At 43.6% G+C, this 21,942-nt stretch overlaps 1 protein-coding gene across 1 annotated transcript; it reads left to right on the forward strand.

Moving 5' to 3' along the window:
• Positions 1-5,216: 5,216 nt before the first annotated feature.
• Positions 5,217-21,251, forward strand: pcf11 (PCF11 cleavage and polyadenylation factor subunit). The gene is given in 18 exon segments (XM_022219890.2): positions 5,217-5,602; positions 8,458-8,583; positions 8,919-9,101; positions 10,532-10,747; positions 11,020-12,044; positions 12,475-12,649; positions 13,518-13,923; positions 14,286-14,429; positions 15,353-15,792; positions 15,794-16,648; positions 16,784-16,850; positions 16,988-17,113; positions 17,767-17,887; positions 18,144-18,327; positions 19,107-19,262; positions 20,298-20,390; positions 20,476-20,511; positions 20,592-21,251. Coding segments are annotated over 18 exon segments (4,791 nt in total). The 5' UTR covers positions 5,217-5,359; the 3' UTR covers positions 20,787-21,251.
• The last annotated feature ends 691 nt before the right edge of the window (positions 21,252-21,942 follow it).

Raw genomic sequence — 21,942 nt, forward strand, 5'->3', positions numbered from 1 at the left:
AAGTCATGAACACCAACGACTTTCCTGCATGTATGAATCATTTTACTAGAAGATAACAGAATGTTGAGGTTTCAATGTTTATTGTTCAGTTCCAGATTTACCTGATGTCAGTGAACGTGCCATGTTTAGTTAGCTCACCTCTGATTGGCTGAGAGTCAGCAGTAGAGCGAGCTGGGAATGGCGGCTAATTCTGGAGCTAAGTTATGGGGCTTTTCTAGTTATTCTGGCTTCAACAAACCAGCAGAGAACCAGATAAAGTCTCACTCATTCATCACAGAGGGTCACTACAACATGTTGACCTGTTTTTACAACTTGACCCATGTTGGTCGGTGTTTCTGTTCCCAGCGTTTTATTCTGTCTAATTTCACTTCCATGGAGACGGCTTTCCTTTTCTTCCAAGCATCAGAAGAGTCTGACTTTTGCTGGGAGCCATAATGAAGGTAAAAAGTTAGTGAATGTAGCACAATCCAAGGTGGAGTACAACCAGAGAATGGAAACAAAGTCGTCTGATAGCACCGTGTGACAACGTATTCATCCGCTCCACTCACCAATTAGTTCCACGTAATTAGTTCTGACGTAACGATGAAACGTTGTAGGTCAATGACGTCGTAAACCAATTACCCCTCTTATATATTTATGTAGATATCCTAAAGAAGCAGATCGTGTTGCCTTCGCTGTCAGTCGGTTTTCTAAATGAATGTCTGTGTTTTCTACAGGTGGTCTGTGGAGTCGGCTCGGCTCCAGCGACGACGACGGCAGCAGCAGCGGACGTCACGACCGCAGACCGAGCGGCCACTCAGGGGGAATCTTCTCTTCGTCGACGTCGTCGGGGCGGAGCGACGGCGGCGGCATCAGCAGCAGAGTGGGGAGGAGACGAAGCGACCGAGAGGAGGAGGTGGAGGAGAAACAGGAGGAGGAGGAGGACGACTCGACGCTGCAGAGGATGTGGGGCGCCATGATCAAACAGAAGCAGGAGCGTCTGTCCCACAAGATGAAGAAGAGCCGGTTGGACAACCTGCCGTCGCTGCAGATAGAAATCAGCCGTGACAGCAGCGACGAGTCCGACGCCTGAAACTGAGCCGACAGGAGGACAGCCAGCCGGAGTTTCCTTCTCCGATGAACTTTAAATTTCCAGTCTAAAGACAGACGTGCAGGTCTGAGGCCAGTGTGGACGGATTTTAATTTCACATTTTGTTTGTGCAGCGCCTCGATGGATGTCAGCTCGGACCTCCTCATGACGTTCATTTGCTCCCAATGAGAGTCTCTCCATCATGTCTGCCACCAGGTTCCATTTTCCATCTCGTTACGTGAAAATTTTTGCTCATAGTTTCCTAAAAATGATATGCTGTAAATGACAGGATATTTCCATCTAAGTCCCGCCCCGTTTGGTGCTACTCTAAAGGAAACAAAGAAAGCCTTCTGATCCCTCTCTGCTCCATATTCTACATATCTGTGATATTTATCAGCTGTTGTCCTGTCAGGATGCACCACAGCATCATGGGAAACGTTGTTTAACAGGGCTGCACGATATATTGAGTCAGCATCGACGTGTGAAGTCAGGAAGTTTAACACCAACACATCATGTTGCACCTTTTTTCCCACATGTACAGAAAAGTGAACGAGGAGAGAAAAGGAAGACCTGGTTGCAGAAAGAAAAGTAGCTTCACTTAAAGGGCTCAATGGAATATTAATCACCTGATGATTTGTTTTCCCACAGTTAAATCCACATAATCGATATATTGACGTTTGCTCAAAGAAAACAGATTAAAGCGCTGAAAGTCTGACATACGAACATTTTATGTCCACTATTTTTTGCTCACATCTCTGTGTGAGCTGCTGCAGTAAGCGAGTGGAGACTAGAAGCTTCTACTGCAGACTGAACATCAGAAAATCAGTCGGTCAGGGTTCAGGTTCTCAGCAAGTGAGGATACGATTTAATATATATTCAGCCTCTATGAGATGCACTGAATCCAGCTGAAGGTGCAGTAAACACAGTTTGTTCCTGAAATCAATTAATAATCGCGATAAGTGATCTCGATATTGTTTGGCATAAGTGTAATTGAGCAGCTCTAGTTGGTTGGATTAAAATATATCGGCTGCACTAAAGATGACGGTCCTCTGCCAGCACACAGCTCTGGATGATGAGTGCAAAGTCAGATCTGAGTTACTATTTTGGATGTCTTTCATCACACCTTAATTTTCAGCTTTCAAAGATAGTTTTAATTTTCTTTACAGTCACACTCCTCTGCAAAATCATTCTGGACTGATTTATTTACCGGGCTTTGCAAAAGTTCTGTTACACGGTTTCATGAGCTTTAGAGACGTTTACACGTCGGAGTGAAAAATTCCATTAAACAAACTGAAAGTTCTACCTTACAGGCAGGTGTCATTAATGCAAATTTGTTCTCCGGTGAAGTTGTATCAAGATGGAAGTCAAAAGAGTTGAGATATCTGCTCTCCTTCGTGCTGGCCACAGAGAGGCTCAAGAATGGTGAAAACCTGAAAGATCTTCACCATTCTTGAGCCTCTCCACAACTCTGTGGACGGTCATCCGGCTGATGTTCAGCTGCTTGGTTCTGTCAGACTTGTTGTGGTCAGCACGAAGGAGAGCAGATATCTCAACTCTTTTGACTTCCATCTTGATACAACTTCACCGGAGAACAAATTTGTATTAATAACACCTCCCTATAGCGTCGGACTTTGTTTGTTTAATGGAATTTTTCACTCCAACATGTAAACGTCTCTAAAGATCATGAAACCGTGTAACAGAACTTTTGCAAAGCCCATTATTTCCAAATAGCGCTTTTCAAGTCGTCTGCTGAAAATTCCTTCATTTTTTCCAGCACATATACAGGAAAACCAAAACATGTCTTGTTTTCATATATCATGCAGCCCTACTGTGATCATTCCTACGTTACAGCGGAGAAGCTGTGGATCTTCTCTGCGTTTACCTGCAACTCATCGGAGTGTTGAACCCTCAGCCGTGGCGTTGGAATCACTGCCTCGCTCCAAACCATTCCTCAAAGCTCTTCATCGTCCGGCTGCAGCTCCTCCTCGACAGATGTTCAGTCACAGAAACTATTTAATGGCCCCATTGGCGTGTTTTCTGTGGAGAGACGGACGCACAAGAGGATCGGTTAAAGGTGAAAATGAGAAGAGACTCCACCTAAGGCTCCACCTTCAGCTTCCGGCCGTTTTCGTCTCGTTCCTCTCGAAGCTGAAAGATCCAGTCAGACTCCAAAACAAAAGAGGAGGAACCAGATTATTTTCTGATGGTTGTGGGACATTTTCGTACATTTTTTTAAAATCGCCTTCTGCGTTATTGATCAACATCCGGGTTCGCTGACAGACTGAACACTGTATCGTACATTCGCAGTTGGATTTGTTTTTTTTTTTTTTTAATCAAACCTTTGGGGCCACAGCGACTGTAATCAGGCAGGGGACTTCAGACTGTTGCTCACATGTTTAGATCATTGTTAAAATGCTGAATGATGTTTTGTTTGACAGGTCTGCAGAATTACTGGATTAGAAAATAAATGAATTTATTATTTCTGCTGTCACACAGGTCGTATGAACATGTGAAATATATGAAAAGTTTCCACAAATACATGATTTGTCATCTTTCCTGCAGCTTGGAAGTTTACATGGAGGTCACTTATTTTGAGCCGTTTACCAGGTAAAAGCACCAAACACTGTTTTTTTAAAAAAATTGGATCCACTCATTAATTGGTTATCCGTAAATGTTGTTTAATATAGAGAGGACTGAAATAATTGCCAGGAAATGGTCAAACAAGCTCCTGATGTGTCTGACTGAATATCACAAATTATATGACAACACTAGAAGAACCGAACCAAACCATGAGCAGGTGTTTGGCTTGGAACAGTGAATTGCAGATTAATTTAGTTTTGAATGAAGCATTGATTAGACATTCTGACTTAAGCTTAAATCGAAATGTTCCTGATGATTAAAATGACAACAAAGACACAAAATAGCAGCAGAGACACAAGATGACCAAAAAGAGACACAAAGGGATTAAAAACAAACACAAAACAACCACAAAGAGACCTAAAATGACTACAGAGACACAAAGTGATGCGAAACACAAGGTAATGGAAAACACGAGACGGAGACACGAAACAGTCCCAAAGAGACCGTAAATAACTGGAAAGAAAAAAAAGAAAGAAGTGGGAGCAGGACCCCAGTGGTTAAAAATGACCACAAATGGACACAATTTGATACAAAAACAAACTAAAAATGACCATAGTGGTGAAAACTGACCACAAAGAGACACAAAATGACAACAAAGAGACATGAGGTGATGCATTACCAGACATGAAATAACTGCAAAGACGCATGAATATATGAAAAATGACTATAGGGATGAAAATTGACTCCAAAAGGATGTATAGAGATGCATAAAACGACAGCATAAAGTTTAAACACACAGAGAGATTGAAAACAACCGCAGTGAGGAAAATTGACCAGAGGTGGAACAACAGCAGACATAAGGTGATAAGAGACACAAAACGGCCACAAAGAGATTCGATACAGCAACAAAGAAGACTCAGACTGATCAGAAAAAGATGCAAAACCACCACAAAGGGATAAAAGACAACTACAGAGACAAAGACACAGTATGGCAACGCCAGACTGACCACAGAAAACGCTAAACAAACACAAAACAGATGAACAGATGTAAAACAGATATAAAGAACCACACAGTGACAACAGACTGTTCACAAAGAGACACCCAGAGATGATTTTGTGTCCATTTATTCAGAATTAGTAACCTAGATTTGAATAATTTAATAAAAGATCAGTGTTATGGTCTTATTACTTGAGCTCAGATGACTGTGGAGGTCATTGAGTTCATGATCACACATTCCTTGTTAGAACATTTGTTAAGTGGAATATTTTAATATGTTTTAATACTATCCATCATTACATACTAATATGCTAGCGTTGCGTTATTAATAATAATCTTATTATTGTCAGGAGTAGGCCGCCACGCTTCTGCCTCATGTTGTATTGGATAATCATTTCTGGGCTGCCTTCGTTATGTAATCATAAGCCCACCCTTCTGCACTCTGATTGGCTCATTTGTGTGACTGTTATCCCATGTAACCAATCACAATCAAAAGCCCGGTTAAGTGGGCCTAAAACCAGCCAATGGGTTTACTTGACGTCGCGGCGTATATAAAAGTTTCGATGTGACGTATGAGGCCTTCAGTTGAAGTCGCCATTTTGTTATCGTCGAAAACGGCCAGAGAATCAGCGGCAGGCGGCGTCCGAAATAAACTACCAAAACCGGCGTTATTTCTCTGCAAGTCTGGGTAGAACAGTTAGCTACATGAGTTCATGGACTGCCTGCTGATCAGTGGTTATGGTATCGATAAGGCTCGCGTAGGTTTACCCGGGTCTCTCAGCTCAAAGATGGACGACAGCGCGGCGAGGGAAGACGCCCGCCGGGACTACCAGTCCTCCCTGGAAGACCTGACGTTCAACAGCAAGCCGCACATCAACATGCTCACCATCCTGGCCGAGGAGAACGTCAACTTCGCCAAGGATATCGTCGCAATAATTGAAGCACAAATCAGCAAGGTTTTTATAAATATAGAATACTTTCAAACACAGATGCTTCATGTATGTTTGTAGGCCCAGATGGCCGTTAGCTGTTAGCTGCTAGCCGAACATGGCGGCTGCGAAATACGTTACATGTAGTTGTTCTGGTTCGCAACGCTCTCCAGTGGCCCATTTTACTGTGTATTAAAGTCGTTTATACATTAATATATTTCACAGCAAGACATGATTTTTCAGCTTTTAACTTTTTGTCGAAACTCATTCGCAGTTTAGCTTTAACTTGATGTGGTCTTCGATTCAGCTGCAGTTAAAATCCACCTTAAAATCATATATTTCACGATTTTCTTTGTGTTTAACATAGTTTATCTAAAGAAACTACTTTAGAACCCAGTAACGTGACGAAAACTTAATATTTTAAATAAAATGGTTAAATCTGTTTAATTCAACTCAACCTGACATGCTGAGTAATAAAGGATTATCGTAAACGCAAGCTAACTTCATTCATATACTACAGAAATGACAAAACTTGAATGAATCTATTTAAATAAAGCCGATCAATACAACAAACCACAAAATGCCATTGCTTTATTTTATTGTCATAAAGATTGCCTAAATTTGCGATGGATATGAAGCTGAACTTCCTGAAACTACCTTAACTTTGGAGTAGTAATGTGACGAGAGTATAGTGTTTTAGATGTGACTTTATTGAAGGTGGGCTCTTTATTCTAACTAAAAGCAGACATACTTTATTTGTATAGCACAAATATTTTTGTGGAAAACTAGGCTCCAAAATACGTTACGTTTCGTTGTTTTGGTTTGCAACACTCGCATTGTCGCCCTGCAACTCCATTTTATTGTCTTAAAGTGCAAAAAGTCGTTTCTACATTAATTTAACTTTTTGTTGAAACTTCATGACAGTTTAGCTTTAACTTGGTGTGGTCTCCGATTCAACTGAAGTTAAAATCCACCTTTAAAATCATATAATTTGCGATTTTTTTAAAATTATTTTTGTGTTTAATATGAAGTTTATATTAATAAACTACTTTAGAGTCCAGCAATGTGATGAAAACTTGGCATTTTAATTAAAATAGTTAACTAAATGGGTTTAATTCTGCCAACTCATTCATGTACTACAGAAATGACAAAACGCTTAATTAGAAGTCAACAAGAAAAGGTTTTATCACTAATAAAACAACATATGAATACTACAAACCACAAGATTGCCTAAGTTTTTGTTGAATGTGAAGCTAAACTTCCTCAAACTACCTCAACTTTGGACCAGTAATGTGATGAGAATATAGTGTTTTAATGAGTTTATTAACAGTCAACTATTTATTTAAAGCAAACTTTACTTGTGTAGCACACATTGCCAAATTATTTTTGTTGATCCTCACAGTTGAAATTTAATAAAGTAGTTATTGCAGCTCTGCTTTTCAGCCTTGTTTACTTTAAAGAGCCTTTAGTAACACGCAAATGGTACACTGAAGGCAGTTTAATAGGAAATCACTGTTGACTCACGTTGGTGACAGAAATGTGACCCAACAGTCAAAGTACATGATAATCTGATCAACACAGGAAGGAAGCTGTTGATTATTTTAAATTACTGCTTCAGTTCATTACGTCTAGCCTGTAAAACCATTAAAGTCAGAGATGCTGACTCTACGCCCTTTCACATTGAGAAAAAATGATTTAGTCCACAGATTTACCAGAGCAAATGAAGCATTAAAGCTGAGATTCTGTGGTATTGTTAGGGTGGATTTTGACTTTCCGTAGCCACTGGAAGTATTTTGGCGTTTCGTCTCTGTATTCCTGCAGCATGTTTACTCAGATCTGCTGATTGAGGCGGGACCACATCAGTGTTTTTAAATGGTTGTCAGTCGAACCCATTGTTAATAAATATTGTTGAGTAGTCATTGTTAAAAGCAGGAGACGGGCCCTCTTTAAAGCCCCTCCACCTCTTTAGAAATGCTTTTCAGTCAGCAGGTTGCCTCAGTTACCTCTGTGGTCAGTGTTTGCATTTTCACGCATGACGACACAAAGCCTGATCGCATCAGAAAGCAAAGTTTCTCTGCTTTAATTCACTAGTAAATCTTGAATTACTGAAATGTTATTGAATGGTTAAAAATGTTTATAATAAAAATTGTGAAATGTGCTTTTTGTCATTTTTTATTTCCCAGTGTAATTTATTGGTATGACTCTGGTTTACATTTCCTGACGCACTGAGTCTGACTCGGCTTGTTCGGACTGGTTGTTTACTCAGCTCATGCTTACACAGTTTAGTACCAGACTTCTGAGTTTAAAAGCAGCTTCTTAAACCAAATGCCTACAAATTATTTGTCCCAAAGAGTTTGCAGTTTTTTAACAACTCAAAGAAGAAAAAGCATTGAATGGGTAAAACTTTAAAGTTCAGCAGCTCACTGGGTGGAGTTAAACCTGATGTCTCATCTGGGTAAAGTACAAAGAGTGGTTTAAGGAAAAACCCTCTTTGGAGGTAAAAAAGACGGACTGGACTGAGCTCCTTTTTTTAACCCTCAGTGTGTCTTGGATGTATTTTTCTGCCCTCACTTTGAGGAAGGATCTTTGCAGACACTGAACGGACTGAAATCGTTGAAGAGTTTCTTGTTTTGGAGTTGCTGGGTTCATACCTTCAAGAAGTCTTTGTTTTGACTCCTGAATGAAGAGAACGACATGCAGACTATGGACGGCACTTTTTTCCCCAGACTTGTTTTCTCTACTTTTTAGAGTTTTCACACAGCCGGTGTTTTGATGGGGAGGGTTTTCCTCCCCTGTTAAATCCTGTCAAGTTGTGATTTGTTCTGAAATGTTGCTTTAACCCCTGTTGTTTTCTAAACTTGTTGAGTTCTCTATTGCTCCAGGCCCCAGCTGCAGAGAAGCTTCCAGTTTTGTACTTAGTGGATTCCATAGTGAAGAATGTTGGAGGAGAGTACCTTGCAGTGTTTGCTAAAAACCTAATCACTTCATTTATATGTGTCTTTGAAAAGGTACAGTTCTCTTTGCTGCCGTTAAGCATTGTTTCAAATTAAACACTAAGAATCTTAGCAGCCCACTTCACTTCCCTCCTGTTTGTGTTGCTTGCTTTTATGTGTAGTCACCTGCACTCTGCTCCTGTGTACTTAACGCCATAATGTAGTCCTGTTAATAAAAGTGTGGGATGGCGGGTTAATGTCATGCTTTGGGATTTTTACACCTTACATTTTAACTCCAGAACGTATGGTAAAGTTAAAGCAGACAGTACTAACGTGCATTAGCCTTTGCTGTGATGTTGAAGTGGGTTCTTGTTGGTAGCTGTGGACCAAGTCCTGTCCTCTGTTTGTAGGTGGACGAAAACACTAGAAAGAGTCTGTTCAAGCTACGATCGACGTGGGACGACGTGTTTCCTCTGAAGAAGCTGTACGCGTTGGACGTGCGCGTCAACTCTGTGGACCCGGCGTGGCCCATCAAGCCGCTGCCGCCCACCGTCAACGCCAGCATCCACGTCAACCCCAAGTTTCTGAAGCAGGTGTGTATGTGCTGCTGACACCACACCTGAGGCTACATGCAGTCAGGTTTTTGAGAACCTGCACACCTCAAACACAAAAATCCAACAAATGTGAGGAAGTTTGTCAGTTCACACTTAATTTTCTGTTTTACATGCTTTTGTTAAACTGAAGTAAAGGTTAACTGCAATTCACGTCCAGCTCATACTGAGAAATGTGTAAATGTCAAACCCAGGTAGTTTCTGGATGAGGGTTTGTGTTTGTTTTTTTTTACTGCAGTAAATTAAAACGAACCTGAATTGAAACGGCACAACTTTGACTAGAAGTAAAGAGAACTCCGAAATGTCTTCTGTGCAGTATGACAGTTACTAATAATGCAATAGATTAAAGAATTTGAGTCTAAAATTGAAAAACCAGGAATCAACGTTTACGTAATTTTTCCGAGTGCCCACAGGTGCTACCGGTACTGGGAGAAATATGACAGTTTTAAACTATAATTCTGTTTTCTCATTGGATAGTTGAAGGACTGCTGACAAGTTAAAATAAGTGTTTGTTTTCTTGCACTGATAAATCTTGTAATTTTGGTGACTTTTTGTTAAATATGCCTTTCAAACCTGCAGGGTGGCATTTGGGGTTTAGAGGGTTTCATTACGGTTTGTTCAAAAATTCTGTTATTGCAGAGATGCTGTTTCAACTTAACATTTAGAAAGTACATTTTTTAAACCAACAGAAATGGATAAAGTATAACACTGCTGTGTAGTTGTTATCATGTGCAATATTTATTATCTTGTACTTTTTGCACTTCTCTGTTTTTTGTTCCTAAGAGCCCTGTAACAGTAAATTTCTCCTTTGTGAGATCAATAAAGTCTATCTTATGTTAAATTTAGAGATGACTAATTAAAATGCTTAACTGTGCTTTTTGCAGCTGTAATGCTCCTCATCTAAAACTTTGACACATCAGAGAAGCAGGAACTAAACTTACAGACTTGATGTGGCACACTTAGGACTCTGTAACCATTAATCAGTTATTAATAAGATATACAGCTCAATGATTTACTAACCGCTTTCTGGGTCCAGCAGCACTATTTAATGACGTCGTATTGAGTTCAGAAAGTGTGACGTTTATTTTTCATAGTTTATTACATTTCATAGACTAAACAGTTTGTCATGATTAGCTGTAAACCACCATTAGAACTCTTATTTTGGCACAGCGTTACCACGACTATTAATCCGACCAGCATTCTGATAAATGTATGTCACTAAAGCTGTTTCTCACCCCCAGTTTTATGGCCATAGCTGTGTAAAGTCTGAATCTACAATTAACTCGACATTCCAGCTGTCAGATAAATGCTCTGCTGCTAAAAGTAGAAATATCTGACAATGGAAGAAGTCAGCAGAAGCTCTCGAAGATGTTTGTTCACTTAGTCTAACTTTGTGTCTCCTTCATCTCCAGTCTGAGGAGGCGTCCTCTCCACAGCCGGCCCCTGCCAAGCCGCCACTGGCAGCGCCCGCCCCCCAGCTGACGCCCCAGCCGCCCGTCGCCATCAGCCAGTCGAGTTTGACCCGGGAGCATGTCATCAGGCAGCAGCTGCTGGCCAAGCAGAAGCAGCTGCTGGAGCTTCAGCAGAAGAAGATTGAGTTGGAGCTGGAGCAGACCAAAGCACAGCTGGTAGGACAAACGACAAGATCTGATTTTCATTCCTAGATAATTATCAGTACACATGTTTTATGCCTGGAACAAGGTGGCAGATGTGGCCTTCTGCTGTAAATGAATTGATATTTTCTGCTTCAGACTCACTGCATGTCTTTGAAAATCTTCAGTTCAGTTTCTTAAAAAAATGCCTAACAATAAACCATGTAGTCATTTTAAATGAAAAAGTCAAACATACAAGTCTCTTCAGCTTGACTCCTTTTCTTAACAGTAGTTTAATGTTTGTGCAGGCTGGTGGTTTTGTGTTAGCGACCACGACTGCAGACTGTGCTCCAACAGCCTCCAGCACGGCATCGAAGCCCGTCACCCAAACTGCTCCCACGGTACGACCCTGGATCCCTCCTCAGACTCAGCCCGACACCAAACCGTCCACCAGAGACCCCCGTCTGAACCGCTCCGGCCCTCCAGCTGCCTCCCAACCCAAAGAACAGCCTGCTGCTAAAAAAGAGACCCTCTCCACAACAGGCAGCTCTCACACTCCCACACCTGAGAAAAGAGCACCTGAGAAAAGACCGCCGGAGAGGTCCACCCGGCCGGAGAAGGCCCGGACCCCCAGGAAGGATGTGTCTGAAGAGAAGCCCAAGTCCAAATCTCCGTCTCCGATGGCTAAAAGTTTGCAGAGCAAAAGCAAACAGGCAGAGGCTGAGATTCAGAAGCCAATAGATGGCACAAAGAAAGATCCTCGACTGAGGAAACGGACACAGGAGAAGAGCGGAGACGCCAAAGACGACGAGCTGAAGGAGAAGAAGAGATGCAGCGACAAGAAAGAACGAGACGAGGCAGCTCGGGGAGCAGATCCGCAGAGGTTCAGCAAAGGGAAGCTGGTGAACGGCTCCGTGAACAAACACGACCGCGATGAAGCAGCCGACAGGGCCGGAGGCAACGCCCGAACACACGCCAGGAAACGTACCCGCTCACGGTCCAGGTCCCGCTCCCCGACCTCGTCCCCGAAGAGGAAGGACAGGCGGTCGCCCAAAAGCAGAGCGAGGAGCAGCTCCTTGTCCCCGTCGCCTTCACGCAAAGCCAGCAAACCCAGGAGGGTCCGTGCAGATGAACTGCAGCACGGAAAACCCGGCCGGGAGGACCGGCTCGCTCCCAAAAAGAACCAGTCAGACAGCAGGAGGTCCAAGAGACCGGGGGAGGACCGGCACTCCGAATCCAGAGACTCTCATTCCCCACGAAGCCACGATGGAGGAGGCAAGGAGGCGAAGGAGGCAACGCACCGCTGGAGGAGCGGCTGGGAGGAAAGCAAACAGTGAGTCCAACACCTGAACCAATAATTCTGTGCAAACATCTAAAACTAAACCTCGTTGTCAAAACTCAGGATGTCTTTGTGTCATCAGGCCTCAGAACTACTGATAGACATTTACATTACAGTTTAACGCCCTGATCCTCTTTTTGTCTTTGGTCGACTTTAACACTTAAAAATAATCATTAGTTCTGTTTAGGGATATCTCCAAATCTATTTATGTGAGATCTAGGATTAATGTCCTAGTTTATCCCAGATTAATGTCACACTCGGTCGCTGGTGTAAGATGAAGAGCGCAGCAGTTTGTAATGTTTATGCTCACATCTTATCAAATCTGAGCGGATGAAGAGCCCATTTAACAGTCTACCATCACAACAGGTTGTCTGTGTTTGAGGATGCAGCAGTAAAAAAATGTGAATTTGTGTTTCCGCTCCAGTCTGAAGCTTTCTGAAGACACTCATGCAAAGTCTGGACCTCAGAGACACAAACCGTACAACACTCCAACGCGGCCAACAACCCCCAGAACCCCAAAGCATCGCCTCAGCGTGGACGCCAACCTGCAGATACCCGAGGTCCTGAACTCAGCCTCCAAGAAGGACCTGCTCAGGAGGGTACGTTACAAACACAGTTTATGAAGTTACACAGATGTAGAAAGATGACAAAACATGTAAAACCTGCAGAACAGCTCTTATTCTGGTACACCACCACCACAACTATTAATCCAACTTTGTCACCACTCTTGATCTGATACTACATCTGTAAAGTGGTAGCAGGCTAAACTCTGCACCTGCTGAACATCTGCTTTTAAGTAACAATACTATTTACAGATGTTTCCTGAACAGGGAACAGCTATCCAGGTGGCTGAACTTCACTGAAAGTTGTGAGACTGAAAACTAGTTAGAAGAGAATGAAACAGATTCTGCTGTCAGATTTTACCAGCTTCAAGTGATTTTTTTTTTGTACATGAGGTTTTTTTAGACACTTCCAGTTGATAATGTTTAATGAATTGTAGGAAGCCTAAACTGTTGTTCAAAATTGATTGTTCTGAATATTACTTTCACTTTTTAGCCCTAGCACTGTGTTAGCCATCATGACTGAGTGTAGTGAGCTGCTGTTTTTCTGTTAAACTGACTCCATCAAGATCTCTTTGACTGCACCTGCGCTCTGATAATCTGGTGCGTCTCAGACGGACCTCCCTACATACATTTTTACAAATATATATATAATCCACTACAGATGATTTCATCCTTTGAAACAGCTGCAGGGGAATTAATTGTTTAACAAAGTTCTTCTTCCAACCACAACATCTAACCCATCACAGCTGGAGTGTCTCCAGGTCAGCCGGATGATCTTCAAACAACCACATAAAATTTTAATTACAGTCTGGAGCCCTGACCTCAAACTGCACATCAGCACTCAACAGTTTAGGCTGCTTTCATATTTGTCTAACAGCAGCTGTCTTTGTGTGTCCCTCTGCAGGCCAGCAAGCGCTTGGAGAGCGGCGAGATCTCCCAGGAGGACTTCCTGAACATGGCCCACCAGATCAAACACTTATTCCAGTATCAGGAGGAAAGGCAGCAGCGCTCGGAGGGCTGGGACGCCGCCGCCGACTTCCCCGTCAAGAAACAGCCGCTGCTGGGCATGCCCCAGTCCGCTCAGCCCCGCCCCCACGAAGCCATGGACGCTGCCGAGCTGTCGTACTACGAGCACAAATCCAAGCTGAGGAAGACGCAGGTCAACCACCGCCCTGCTGGAGAGGAGTGGGAGGCAGAGGAAAGCCCGGAGGAGGGCGAGGAGGGAGCGCAGGGAGAAAAGACGGGCAGCGGGCGGAGCGCCGGACACCCAACGACACATAAATACAGCCGGGCGACACGGGACCGGCCAGGTGAGCCGATGGTTGAGCTTTCTCTCTCATACATCAGAGTGTCTTTGAGGTTTCAGAAGACAGAGGGGTAAAATATGGTGATCGACCAATATGGGAGGTTATTTAGGGCCGATGGCATTAGTACTGTACAGTTGAACAGGTTTGTAGATGATAAACTTCAGCATCACACAGAGAAAATCATCAGGACGTAAACTAATTAAAGGGAGATGTTTTTTAAAGCTGATTTAAATCCAAAACTGTGAACAGAACTTCCTCCAGAGCAGCTTAGATTTACATCGTCAGTTACCATGGTGATCTAGCTGGGTAAAGCGCTCAGGTGTGTTTATCAGATGTTTTAATGTGTCTGTTCTAAACTCTTTCAGGTGAGAGGAGGAGCAAAGAGCGCGAGCAGCCACGACCTCCGCTCGCCCCCATGATCGAGGAGTACAACCACGGCAAACAGTTCCCCACTCTGAAGTCGCTGCCAGGCCTTCGCTTCAGGAGGAGAGTCGACCCCAAAGAGTCCAGTGAGTCCAAACTCCTCCTGTGTCCATCATGATTACTATCTGCTCACACTGAAGAAAAATGTTATGTTTTTGTCCACAGAGAGGTCAGAGTTCAGGGTCTGGATCTGCAGAGAGTCAGAGAGTCGATCAGAGATACTTCAGCAGGGTTAGAAGCTCCTGAGGAGATCACAGCTCACACATTTACCCATGATTTATTTACAGTAGAATCAGTCACCGGCAGCCTCTCAGGGCATCATGGGAGCCGTAATTAACACCCTAGATAAGCTTTAGGACAGAAGTTCTTTTTAACTGTCTGAACTCCAAGTAGTTTTGCGCTTTTGATTTGTTTAGTTTCTTCTTCTTGACACTTTTTTACTTCTTCTGGGCTCAGTGTTCACTTCTGTCTTATCAAGTTTTATTTCTCCACTTGTGCAATATGACGCCATTATAATGCAAAAAAGAAAAACAGTGTTGTGAAGTTTCCACAGGTGTTTCTAAGCGGAAAGAAAAAACAGGCTTTACATTTTTAATGTCACAATGCTTTTTTCAAAACAGTTAATGAGTGTTCATTTACAGAATGTGATATACAATTTTTTTGTAAAACTTGAAATGAGATGTGGGGATGAAATAATTTCATGGAATATCACAGTTTCTTTCTTAGATTTTTATTTTTTTTTTAAATTTCCAGACGCAGTAAGACTTAGAAGAGACGGGTGAGAGGTGCAGAGCTTGTGGCTGATAGATGTTTCATCTTGGTGTTACTTTTAAAGGCCTTTCAGACCTGTGGGGGGGTTTAGAGGGATGAAGTAGCTCTTGTGTTCGAGTCGTTCTTAAATGAGATGAAACTCGTTATTTTCAGTGAAACTCCTGAAATATAGACTAAATGGAACTGATGTGAAGTTTGAGGAACGTTGACAGAACGTCTGTTCATCTTTTGTTTCCAGGTGAAAGGGAGTGGACCTCACCGCTGACGGAGCGCCAGCACTACGAAGATCGTGAGGAGCAGAAGAGCGGCTATGACGCTCCGCGGAGGTACGCCGACTCCAGACACCCCGACCCTCGGAGGCCGGAGGGCCCCTCTCCGTCTGGCACCGTGGTCCTCAGGAACTGTCCGAGTCCAGCTGGTCTGGACTCTTCGGGCCCCCGGTTTGAGCGTGAGCGCCTGTCTCCGCTCCACCAGAAAGACTCGGCAGACATGAGCCCGATTCCTCGCTTCGAGAGCCCCAACAGCGAGCACTCTGATGACGGCCCCCTAAACCCGGACGCTCCTCACCTGCCCCCTCACCCTAAATCCATCCTCAAGCCGCCGCCCCGCGTCGTCCCGCTGCCTGGTGTCCGGCAGCACACCGACTCCCCGGGACACACACCCCCCATGAAGGAGGACACCCCCCTCTCGGTTCAACGGCCCCGGACACTCGGGCCCCTCTAGGCCACACCCCCCTGGGTGGTACGAGGGCGGGGGTCCCGGGCGCTACGATGACACACAGTTTGATGGGCCGCACCACCAGGGCCCCGGCAGGTTCGATGGGGGGGGTCCGCCTCATCACAACATGCCAGAGAGGGTGGACGGCCCCGGGCAGTGTGAGGGCCCCCACATGGCTCACGGTCCAATGAGAGGTGGAGATGGAATGGGACGGTTTGATGGCCCCCCTCAGGGGCCTGGTAGGTTTGGCCCTATTGGCCAACAGCCCCCTGTGAGGTATGAGGGCCAGGGTCCTGGGCCGGGCCACTTAGAGGGCCCGATGCAGCGCTTTGAAGGTCCTCGGGGCTTTAATAACATGGGCCCCGGTCCGGGTTCGGGGCCGATGGGCTTCCAGCAGCAGCATCCGATGCGCTTCGACGGCCCGATGAGGTTTGATGGCCCCGGTCGCTTCGAGGGGCCCGGCCAGCCGGGGCCCAGGTATGACATGCCCCATCAGGGAGGACCTCCACGCTTTGAGTACGCAGCTGGCCAGCAGGGGCCCCCCAGGTTTGGTCCCCAACACAACCTGCAGCCCCCCATGAGGCCAATGGCTCCGCCCATGTTCGAGAACCCCATAGCCCCCCAGCAGAACTTCCCCATGGCCCCCCAACGGTTCGCAGAGCCCATGAACCCTCAGTTCCCGGCAGGACCGATGCAGTTCCAGGCGCAGCCAAACATGCAGCAAGCAGGAACCTTCAACATGCAGCCGCCGTTCAGCCAACCGGCCCCCGGCCCCTTCTACAACCCTGCAGCCCCCGCAGTCGGCATGCAGCAGCCGGTGAGTGACTCATCACTCCAAATCAGTCTGTTTTAGATCAATATTTAACCCTCTGAAACATTTTTTATTTTTGCTGCAGCATCAATGCTCTTAATATACACATTTCAATTTAAATCTTCCTTTTTTCATTTTCAGGTGAATTTACTGGGAAACCTGAACCAGCCCTTCTTGCCTCAGACCTCAGTGCCTTTCGGACAGCAGAGTGAGTGATTTTTACTGCAGCTTTCAGTGAGCAACAGGTTTAGACGTGAATCTGTCGTGTGGAGTCGCGTTTGTTTATCTGCAGGTTCTCTAAAGGTTTCAGTTTCCTGACATTGGTTTGGTTGTTTGTCGCTGCAGCTCCACAGGTCGTCCCTCCAGAGAACCACTTCGGTCAGGTTGACGTCAACGACCTGCTGTCCAAACTCATCTCCACCGGCATCATCAAACCCTCGCAGCCCGACGCCACGCCAACCTCCATCACCGGTCAGTCCACTGATAAGAGAATGTGAATGTAAATGTGGGGATGCTGTTTTCTGACCGCCTCACTCCCAAATAACCAGAAAGCAGTTAAGGAAAGGAAGAATGTATCAAAGATCTTTAGTTTATTTGTAGATTTATTGTAGCGGGAAACCAAACTCATCAGCATCACCTTAAATCTGTTTCTGAGCTTTTCATGAATCTGATCTAACCTACATACATCTAGTCTGTGATCATCTTTGTCTTCAGTACTTCTGGTGATCTGAATATTGTCTGTATCAAGGAACCTGTAATTCATCAGGAACATTTTATTTATTATGTTATTCATAACTAGACTTCTTTATTAATTGTGATAGGAGTGTTTATTTGATGTTCTCCTTTTTACTTCAAGATCCAGAACGGTTTGTCTCCAGCAGTTTTTGTTCATCTTTCTCTGTTCCGTCACTTCTGTTACCCACTAAGGTCCACATCCTAAAGCATTATTATAATTATTTAGTGTTTTCTAGACTCTTTTTCAGGTTCATCTGTAGCTGCCTCCTAATTTAGCTGTTAGCATAGCGTTAGCCTCAGTGAGAGCAGCAAACGTCCTGATGGTCGATACTCTTGATTATAATTTGCTTCTCGTGTTATTTGGTTTTTAAAATGCTTTTCTTTTCCAGAATCGTCTACGGTGGCTCAGGCAGCTCCAGTGGTGGTGGAGGAGGAGGAAGAGGAGCAGGAGGAGGAGGAAGAGGACGATCTCCCCGACCTCACCAGCTTCAGCGTCGACGACATGAAACAGTGAGTGCAGCCGATCAGCTTCACTTTAAATCAGGCAATGAATCACGAACCTTCATCCGATCCACTGGTGACGTTTCAGAGCAGCGACCTTTTGAAACTCGTGTTTTTATTGTTAAATGTGCTTTAAGATGAACTTTACTGTCAGAGAATCAGTCGGAGGTCCAGTGTGTTTCCTTCTCGCTGCTTCCTGCCGTTTGATCCTTCTGGGTTGTGACGTTTTCTGTTTCCGTGACATTTCGTGCTCCGTCTCTCTCAGGCGCTATGAGAGCGTGGTGACCAAGCTGTACTCAGGGAACCAGTGCTGCCTGTGCAGCATGCGCTTCACCGCCGCTCAGACCGACATGTACGCCGACCACCTGGACTGGCACTTCAGGCAGAACCACGCCGGCAAAGTGGCCAGCAAGAAGGTCACACACCGCCGCTGGTACTACAGCCTCACGGTAAGAACACACACACACACACACACACACACACACACACACACTCACTCAACTCAGAACACTCCGAGGTTTTCCAGACCCAAATAAAAAGGCCAGTTACAGACAGATATAATGCAGCACGCCGCTAACTGCCCACTTGACAATGGATTTGGTGTCCCGTGTGCGTTTTGTCGTCCTCAGGTAGTATTTGTTCTGCTATAATCTGCACTAAGAAGTGAGATTAGCAGGTTATTGAAGTATGTTGAGTCTTTTAACCTGCTGGATCACCATGGTAACCTGTTCTGGAGGAGCTTCTGTTCAGAGTTTAGGATTTAAATCTGCTGTAAGAAGCATCTGCCCTCACAAGTTATTTCCCAACAATATTCTCTGAGTGATACAGATTCTCAGGTGATGTTTTTATCTGTAAACCTGTCTAACCGTTCGTTAATAATCGCGCTTAAGGAAGCCGTTCAGTTGCAGCAGAAAAACTGCGTCACATTATCACAAAATCCTACGTCCTGAGTTTGTGATGCAGAAGAGGCTTAAATACGTATTTTTTTAAATTCTTCTTTATGCTCGATTATAACCGTAGATTGAAGTCGACGGCACACGATTGGTCTGTTTGTACAGAATGAGTCACATGACGGGTCAGACGTCCTTCAATGTGTCTGAAGAAGAAAAACCTGTTGAACAAAGAAACCTCACGACCACCGTCTGACACCTTTTAACTCAGCAGACCCAAATAAAGAGGTGAAGCCGGTGATCTGATCGATGAATCCTCCGTCTGTGTTTGTTTTCAGGACTGGATCGAGTTCGAGGAGATTGCCGACCTGGAGGAACGAGCCAAGAGTCAGTTCTTTGAGAAGGAGAACGAGGAGGAGGTGCAGAAGAACCAGGCGGCCGCCAAGGAGAAGGAGTTCCAGAGCGTCAAAGCCACCAAGGACCAAGTGGGAGAGGTGAGTTACCGATAACCAATCAGCTAATCTATACCAGCATCACCTGTTAACGTGATGCATCAACATTCAATAACTAGAATTTATTAGATTCTGTTTTAATCGTTATCAGAGAAACCTAAAGCAGGAAAACAAGCATTTTGAGCTGCACAAGTAAAACGACTGGATGTTACCCTTATTGTTCTGTTTATTAAAATGCAGCCAGTAAATAAAAACAAACAGGCTGAACAGACACTCAGCAATAAGAGACGAGTAGAAAAACTGTCTTAGATGTTCACAATTGTTTTGTCTTGATTAGATGGAATATTGACTGGACATGATGGACGATTTTAAAAATGGTTTGTCTCGTGAACATTCAAAATATACAGTATTCTAAGTATAAACAAAAACAATATATACAATATTCTGTCTAAATAAATACAAAACATACAATATTTATCTAAAAATAAAACAATTTATACAATATTCTATTTAAATAAAAACTACAAAAACAAACTAAATGTTTGTTTCTGTCAAAATAAAACAAAAATAACCGTAAACGGCAGCGACAGTTCTAACAGTGCTGGGTCGTGTCTTTTCTTTTCTGTGTTTGTTTTTGGATTAAAACAACCGCTAATGTTTATTTGTTTGTTTTTGGATTAAAAACAACCACTAATGTTGTTTATTTGTTTTTGGATTAAAAACAACCACTAATGTTGTTTATTTGTTTGTTTTTGGATTAAAAATAACCACTAATGTTGTTTGTTTGTTTTTGGATTAAAAACAACCACTAATGTTGTTTATTTGTTTGTTTTTGGATTAAAAATAACCACGAATGTTGTTTGTTTGTTTTTGGATTAAAAATAACCACTAATGTTGTTTATTTGTTTGTTTTTGGATTAAAAACAACCACTAATGTTGTTTATTTGTTTGTTTTTGGATTAAAAATAACCACGAATGTTGTTTGTTTGTTTTTGGATTAAAAATAACCACTAATGTTGTTTATTTGTTTGTTTTTGGATTAAAAACAACCACTCATGTTGTCCGTTTGTGTTCCAGTCGTGTGAGATCTGTCAGGAGCCGTTTGAGACGTACTGGGTGGAGGAGGAGGAGGACTGGTTCCTGAAAAACGCCATCAGGGTCGACGACAAGGTGACGACGGCGAGCTTCTGAATCCCACGTTTACAGCTTCTGTAAGAAATAAACATGTAAACAAGTGTTTGTTTTCTCTCCCCAGAACTTCCACCCCTCCTGCTTTGAAGATTATAAAAATGTAAGTACAGCCGGATCCGTTTCTTTCTGTTGTCTCTCTGTGGATGTCGGTGGGGTTGACCTGCTGCTGTTTCCTCTCAGACGTCGTCGTATCTCGACGTCACTCCGTCGCCCAACAAGCTGCTGACCGACCACCCGCTGGGCGCCTTCGTGAAGACGGAGGAAGAAGAAGAACAGGAGGAGAAGGAGGAGGAGAAGGCGGTCGTCTCAGTGAAACAGGAAGTGGAGGACGTTGAACTTCCTGACGTGAAGCAGGATGATGAGGAGGTTTTATAGAAGCAGCCTGAGGAGCAGACGTAGCTCCGGGCGCTGCAAAGCTCCGGCTGCAGCTCAACTTGAATACATTTTTGTATTTGGATCGTACGCGGCCATTTCAGGTCTGCCGTTTCTGTGAATTAAATGTTTGGTTTGGTCAAAGATGTACATGATTTAATTTATAAATTAAAGTATTTTTGTATCTCCTGTGTAACGGTGATTGAATCCAACAGCTGCTGCCTGTTAGTCTGTACATAGTTGCCGTGATTGATTATTAATTATTGATGAGGTGGTTTATTGAGGGGCAGGTGTTGAAGGTAAGCATCATCTGAAGACTGGAGGACTCTACCGAGGACTGCGGCGTCTTTTCTTTTTTCCTTTGAATCAATAAAGAGTCTGAAACGTGTTTGTGTGATTTGACACTTATTGATCCTGAGTTTTACTGTTTAGGTTCACGACTAAAAATAAAGCTGCAGTAAAATTAAACCACCGCTTCTGTGTTTTTATTGTTTGGTTTTCCGCTCGTTTTGGATCTTTCTAAAGCTTTATTGTAGTATTTTGTCTTTCAGGTTGTGTGCTTTGCATCTCTGGTTTTTGTCTGTATAGTTGTTTTGCATCTCATTGAACTGTGTCGCGTCTTTGAAGTTGTTTTTGTGTGTTTGGTCACTTGCGTCTCTGGTTTGTGTACCTTTGTGATCGATTTGCATCTCTTCGAGGCCTTTTGTGTATCCTTCTAGTCATTTGTCTGTTTTGCATCTTTGTAGTCTTGTTTGTGGTTGTGATGCATTCCTGAGGCAGCTTTGTGTCTTTGGTCACTTTGTGGTCATTTTGGGTCTCTGTGGTTTTGCATCTCATTGAAGCTGTTTCATCTTTTTGCATCTTTGTAGTGATTTTGTGCCTCTTTGTGGTTGTTTTGTATCTCATTGAACCGTTTATTGCATCTTTGTGCCTCTTTGAAGTTGTTTTTGTGTGTTTGGTCACTCTGCATCTGTGGGTATTTTGCATCCAACCGTTTTTTCCGTTTTGAGTCAATTTGAGATCATTTTAATATCTTTGTACTTGTTTTGTCGCTTGGAGGCTGTTTTATGTCTTTGTGGTCTTTGTCATTTTTCATCTCAGGTTTTGTGTCTTTGCAGCTCTTTATAGTAATTTTGCGTCTGTTTTTTTTTCTTTTTTA

This window comes from Acanthochromis polyacanthus, chromosome 17, assembly GCF_021347895.1.
Source record: "Acanthochromis polyacanthus isolate Apoly-LR-REF ecotype Palm Island chromosome 17, KAUST_Apoly_ChrSc, whole genome shotgun sequence".
Taxonomy (NCBI): Eukaryota; Metazoa; Chordata; class Actinopteri; family Pomacentridae; genus Acanthochromis; species Acanthochromis polyacanthus.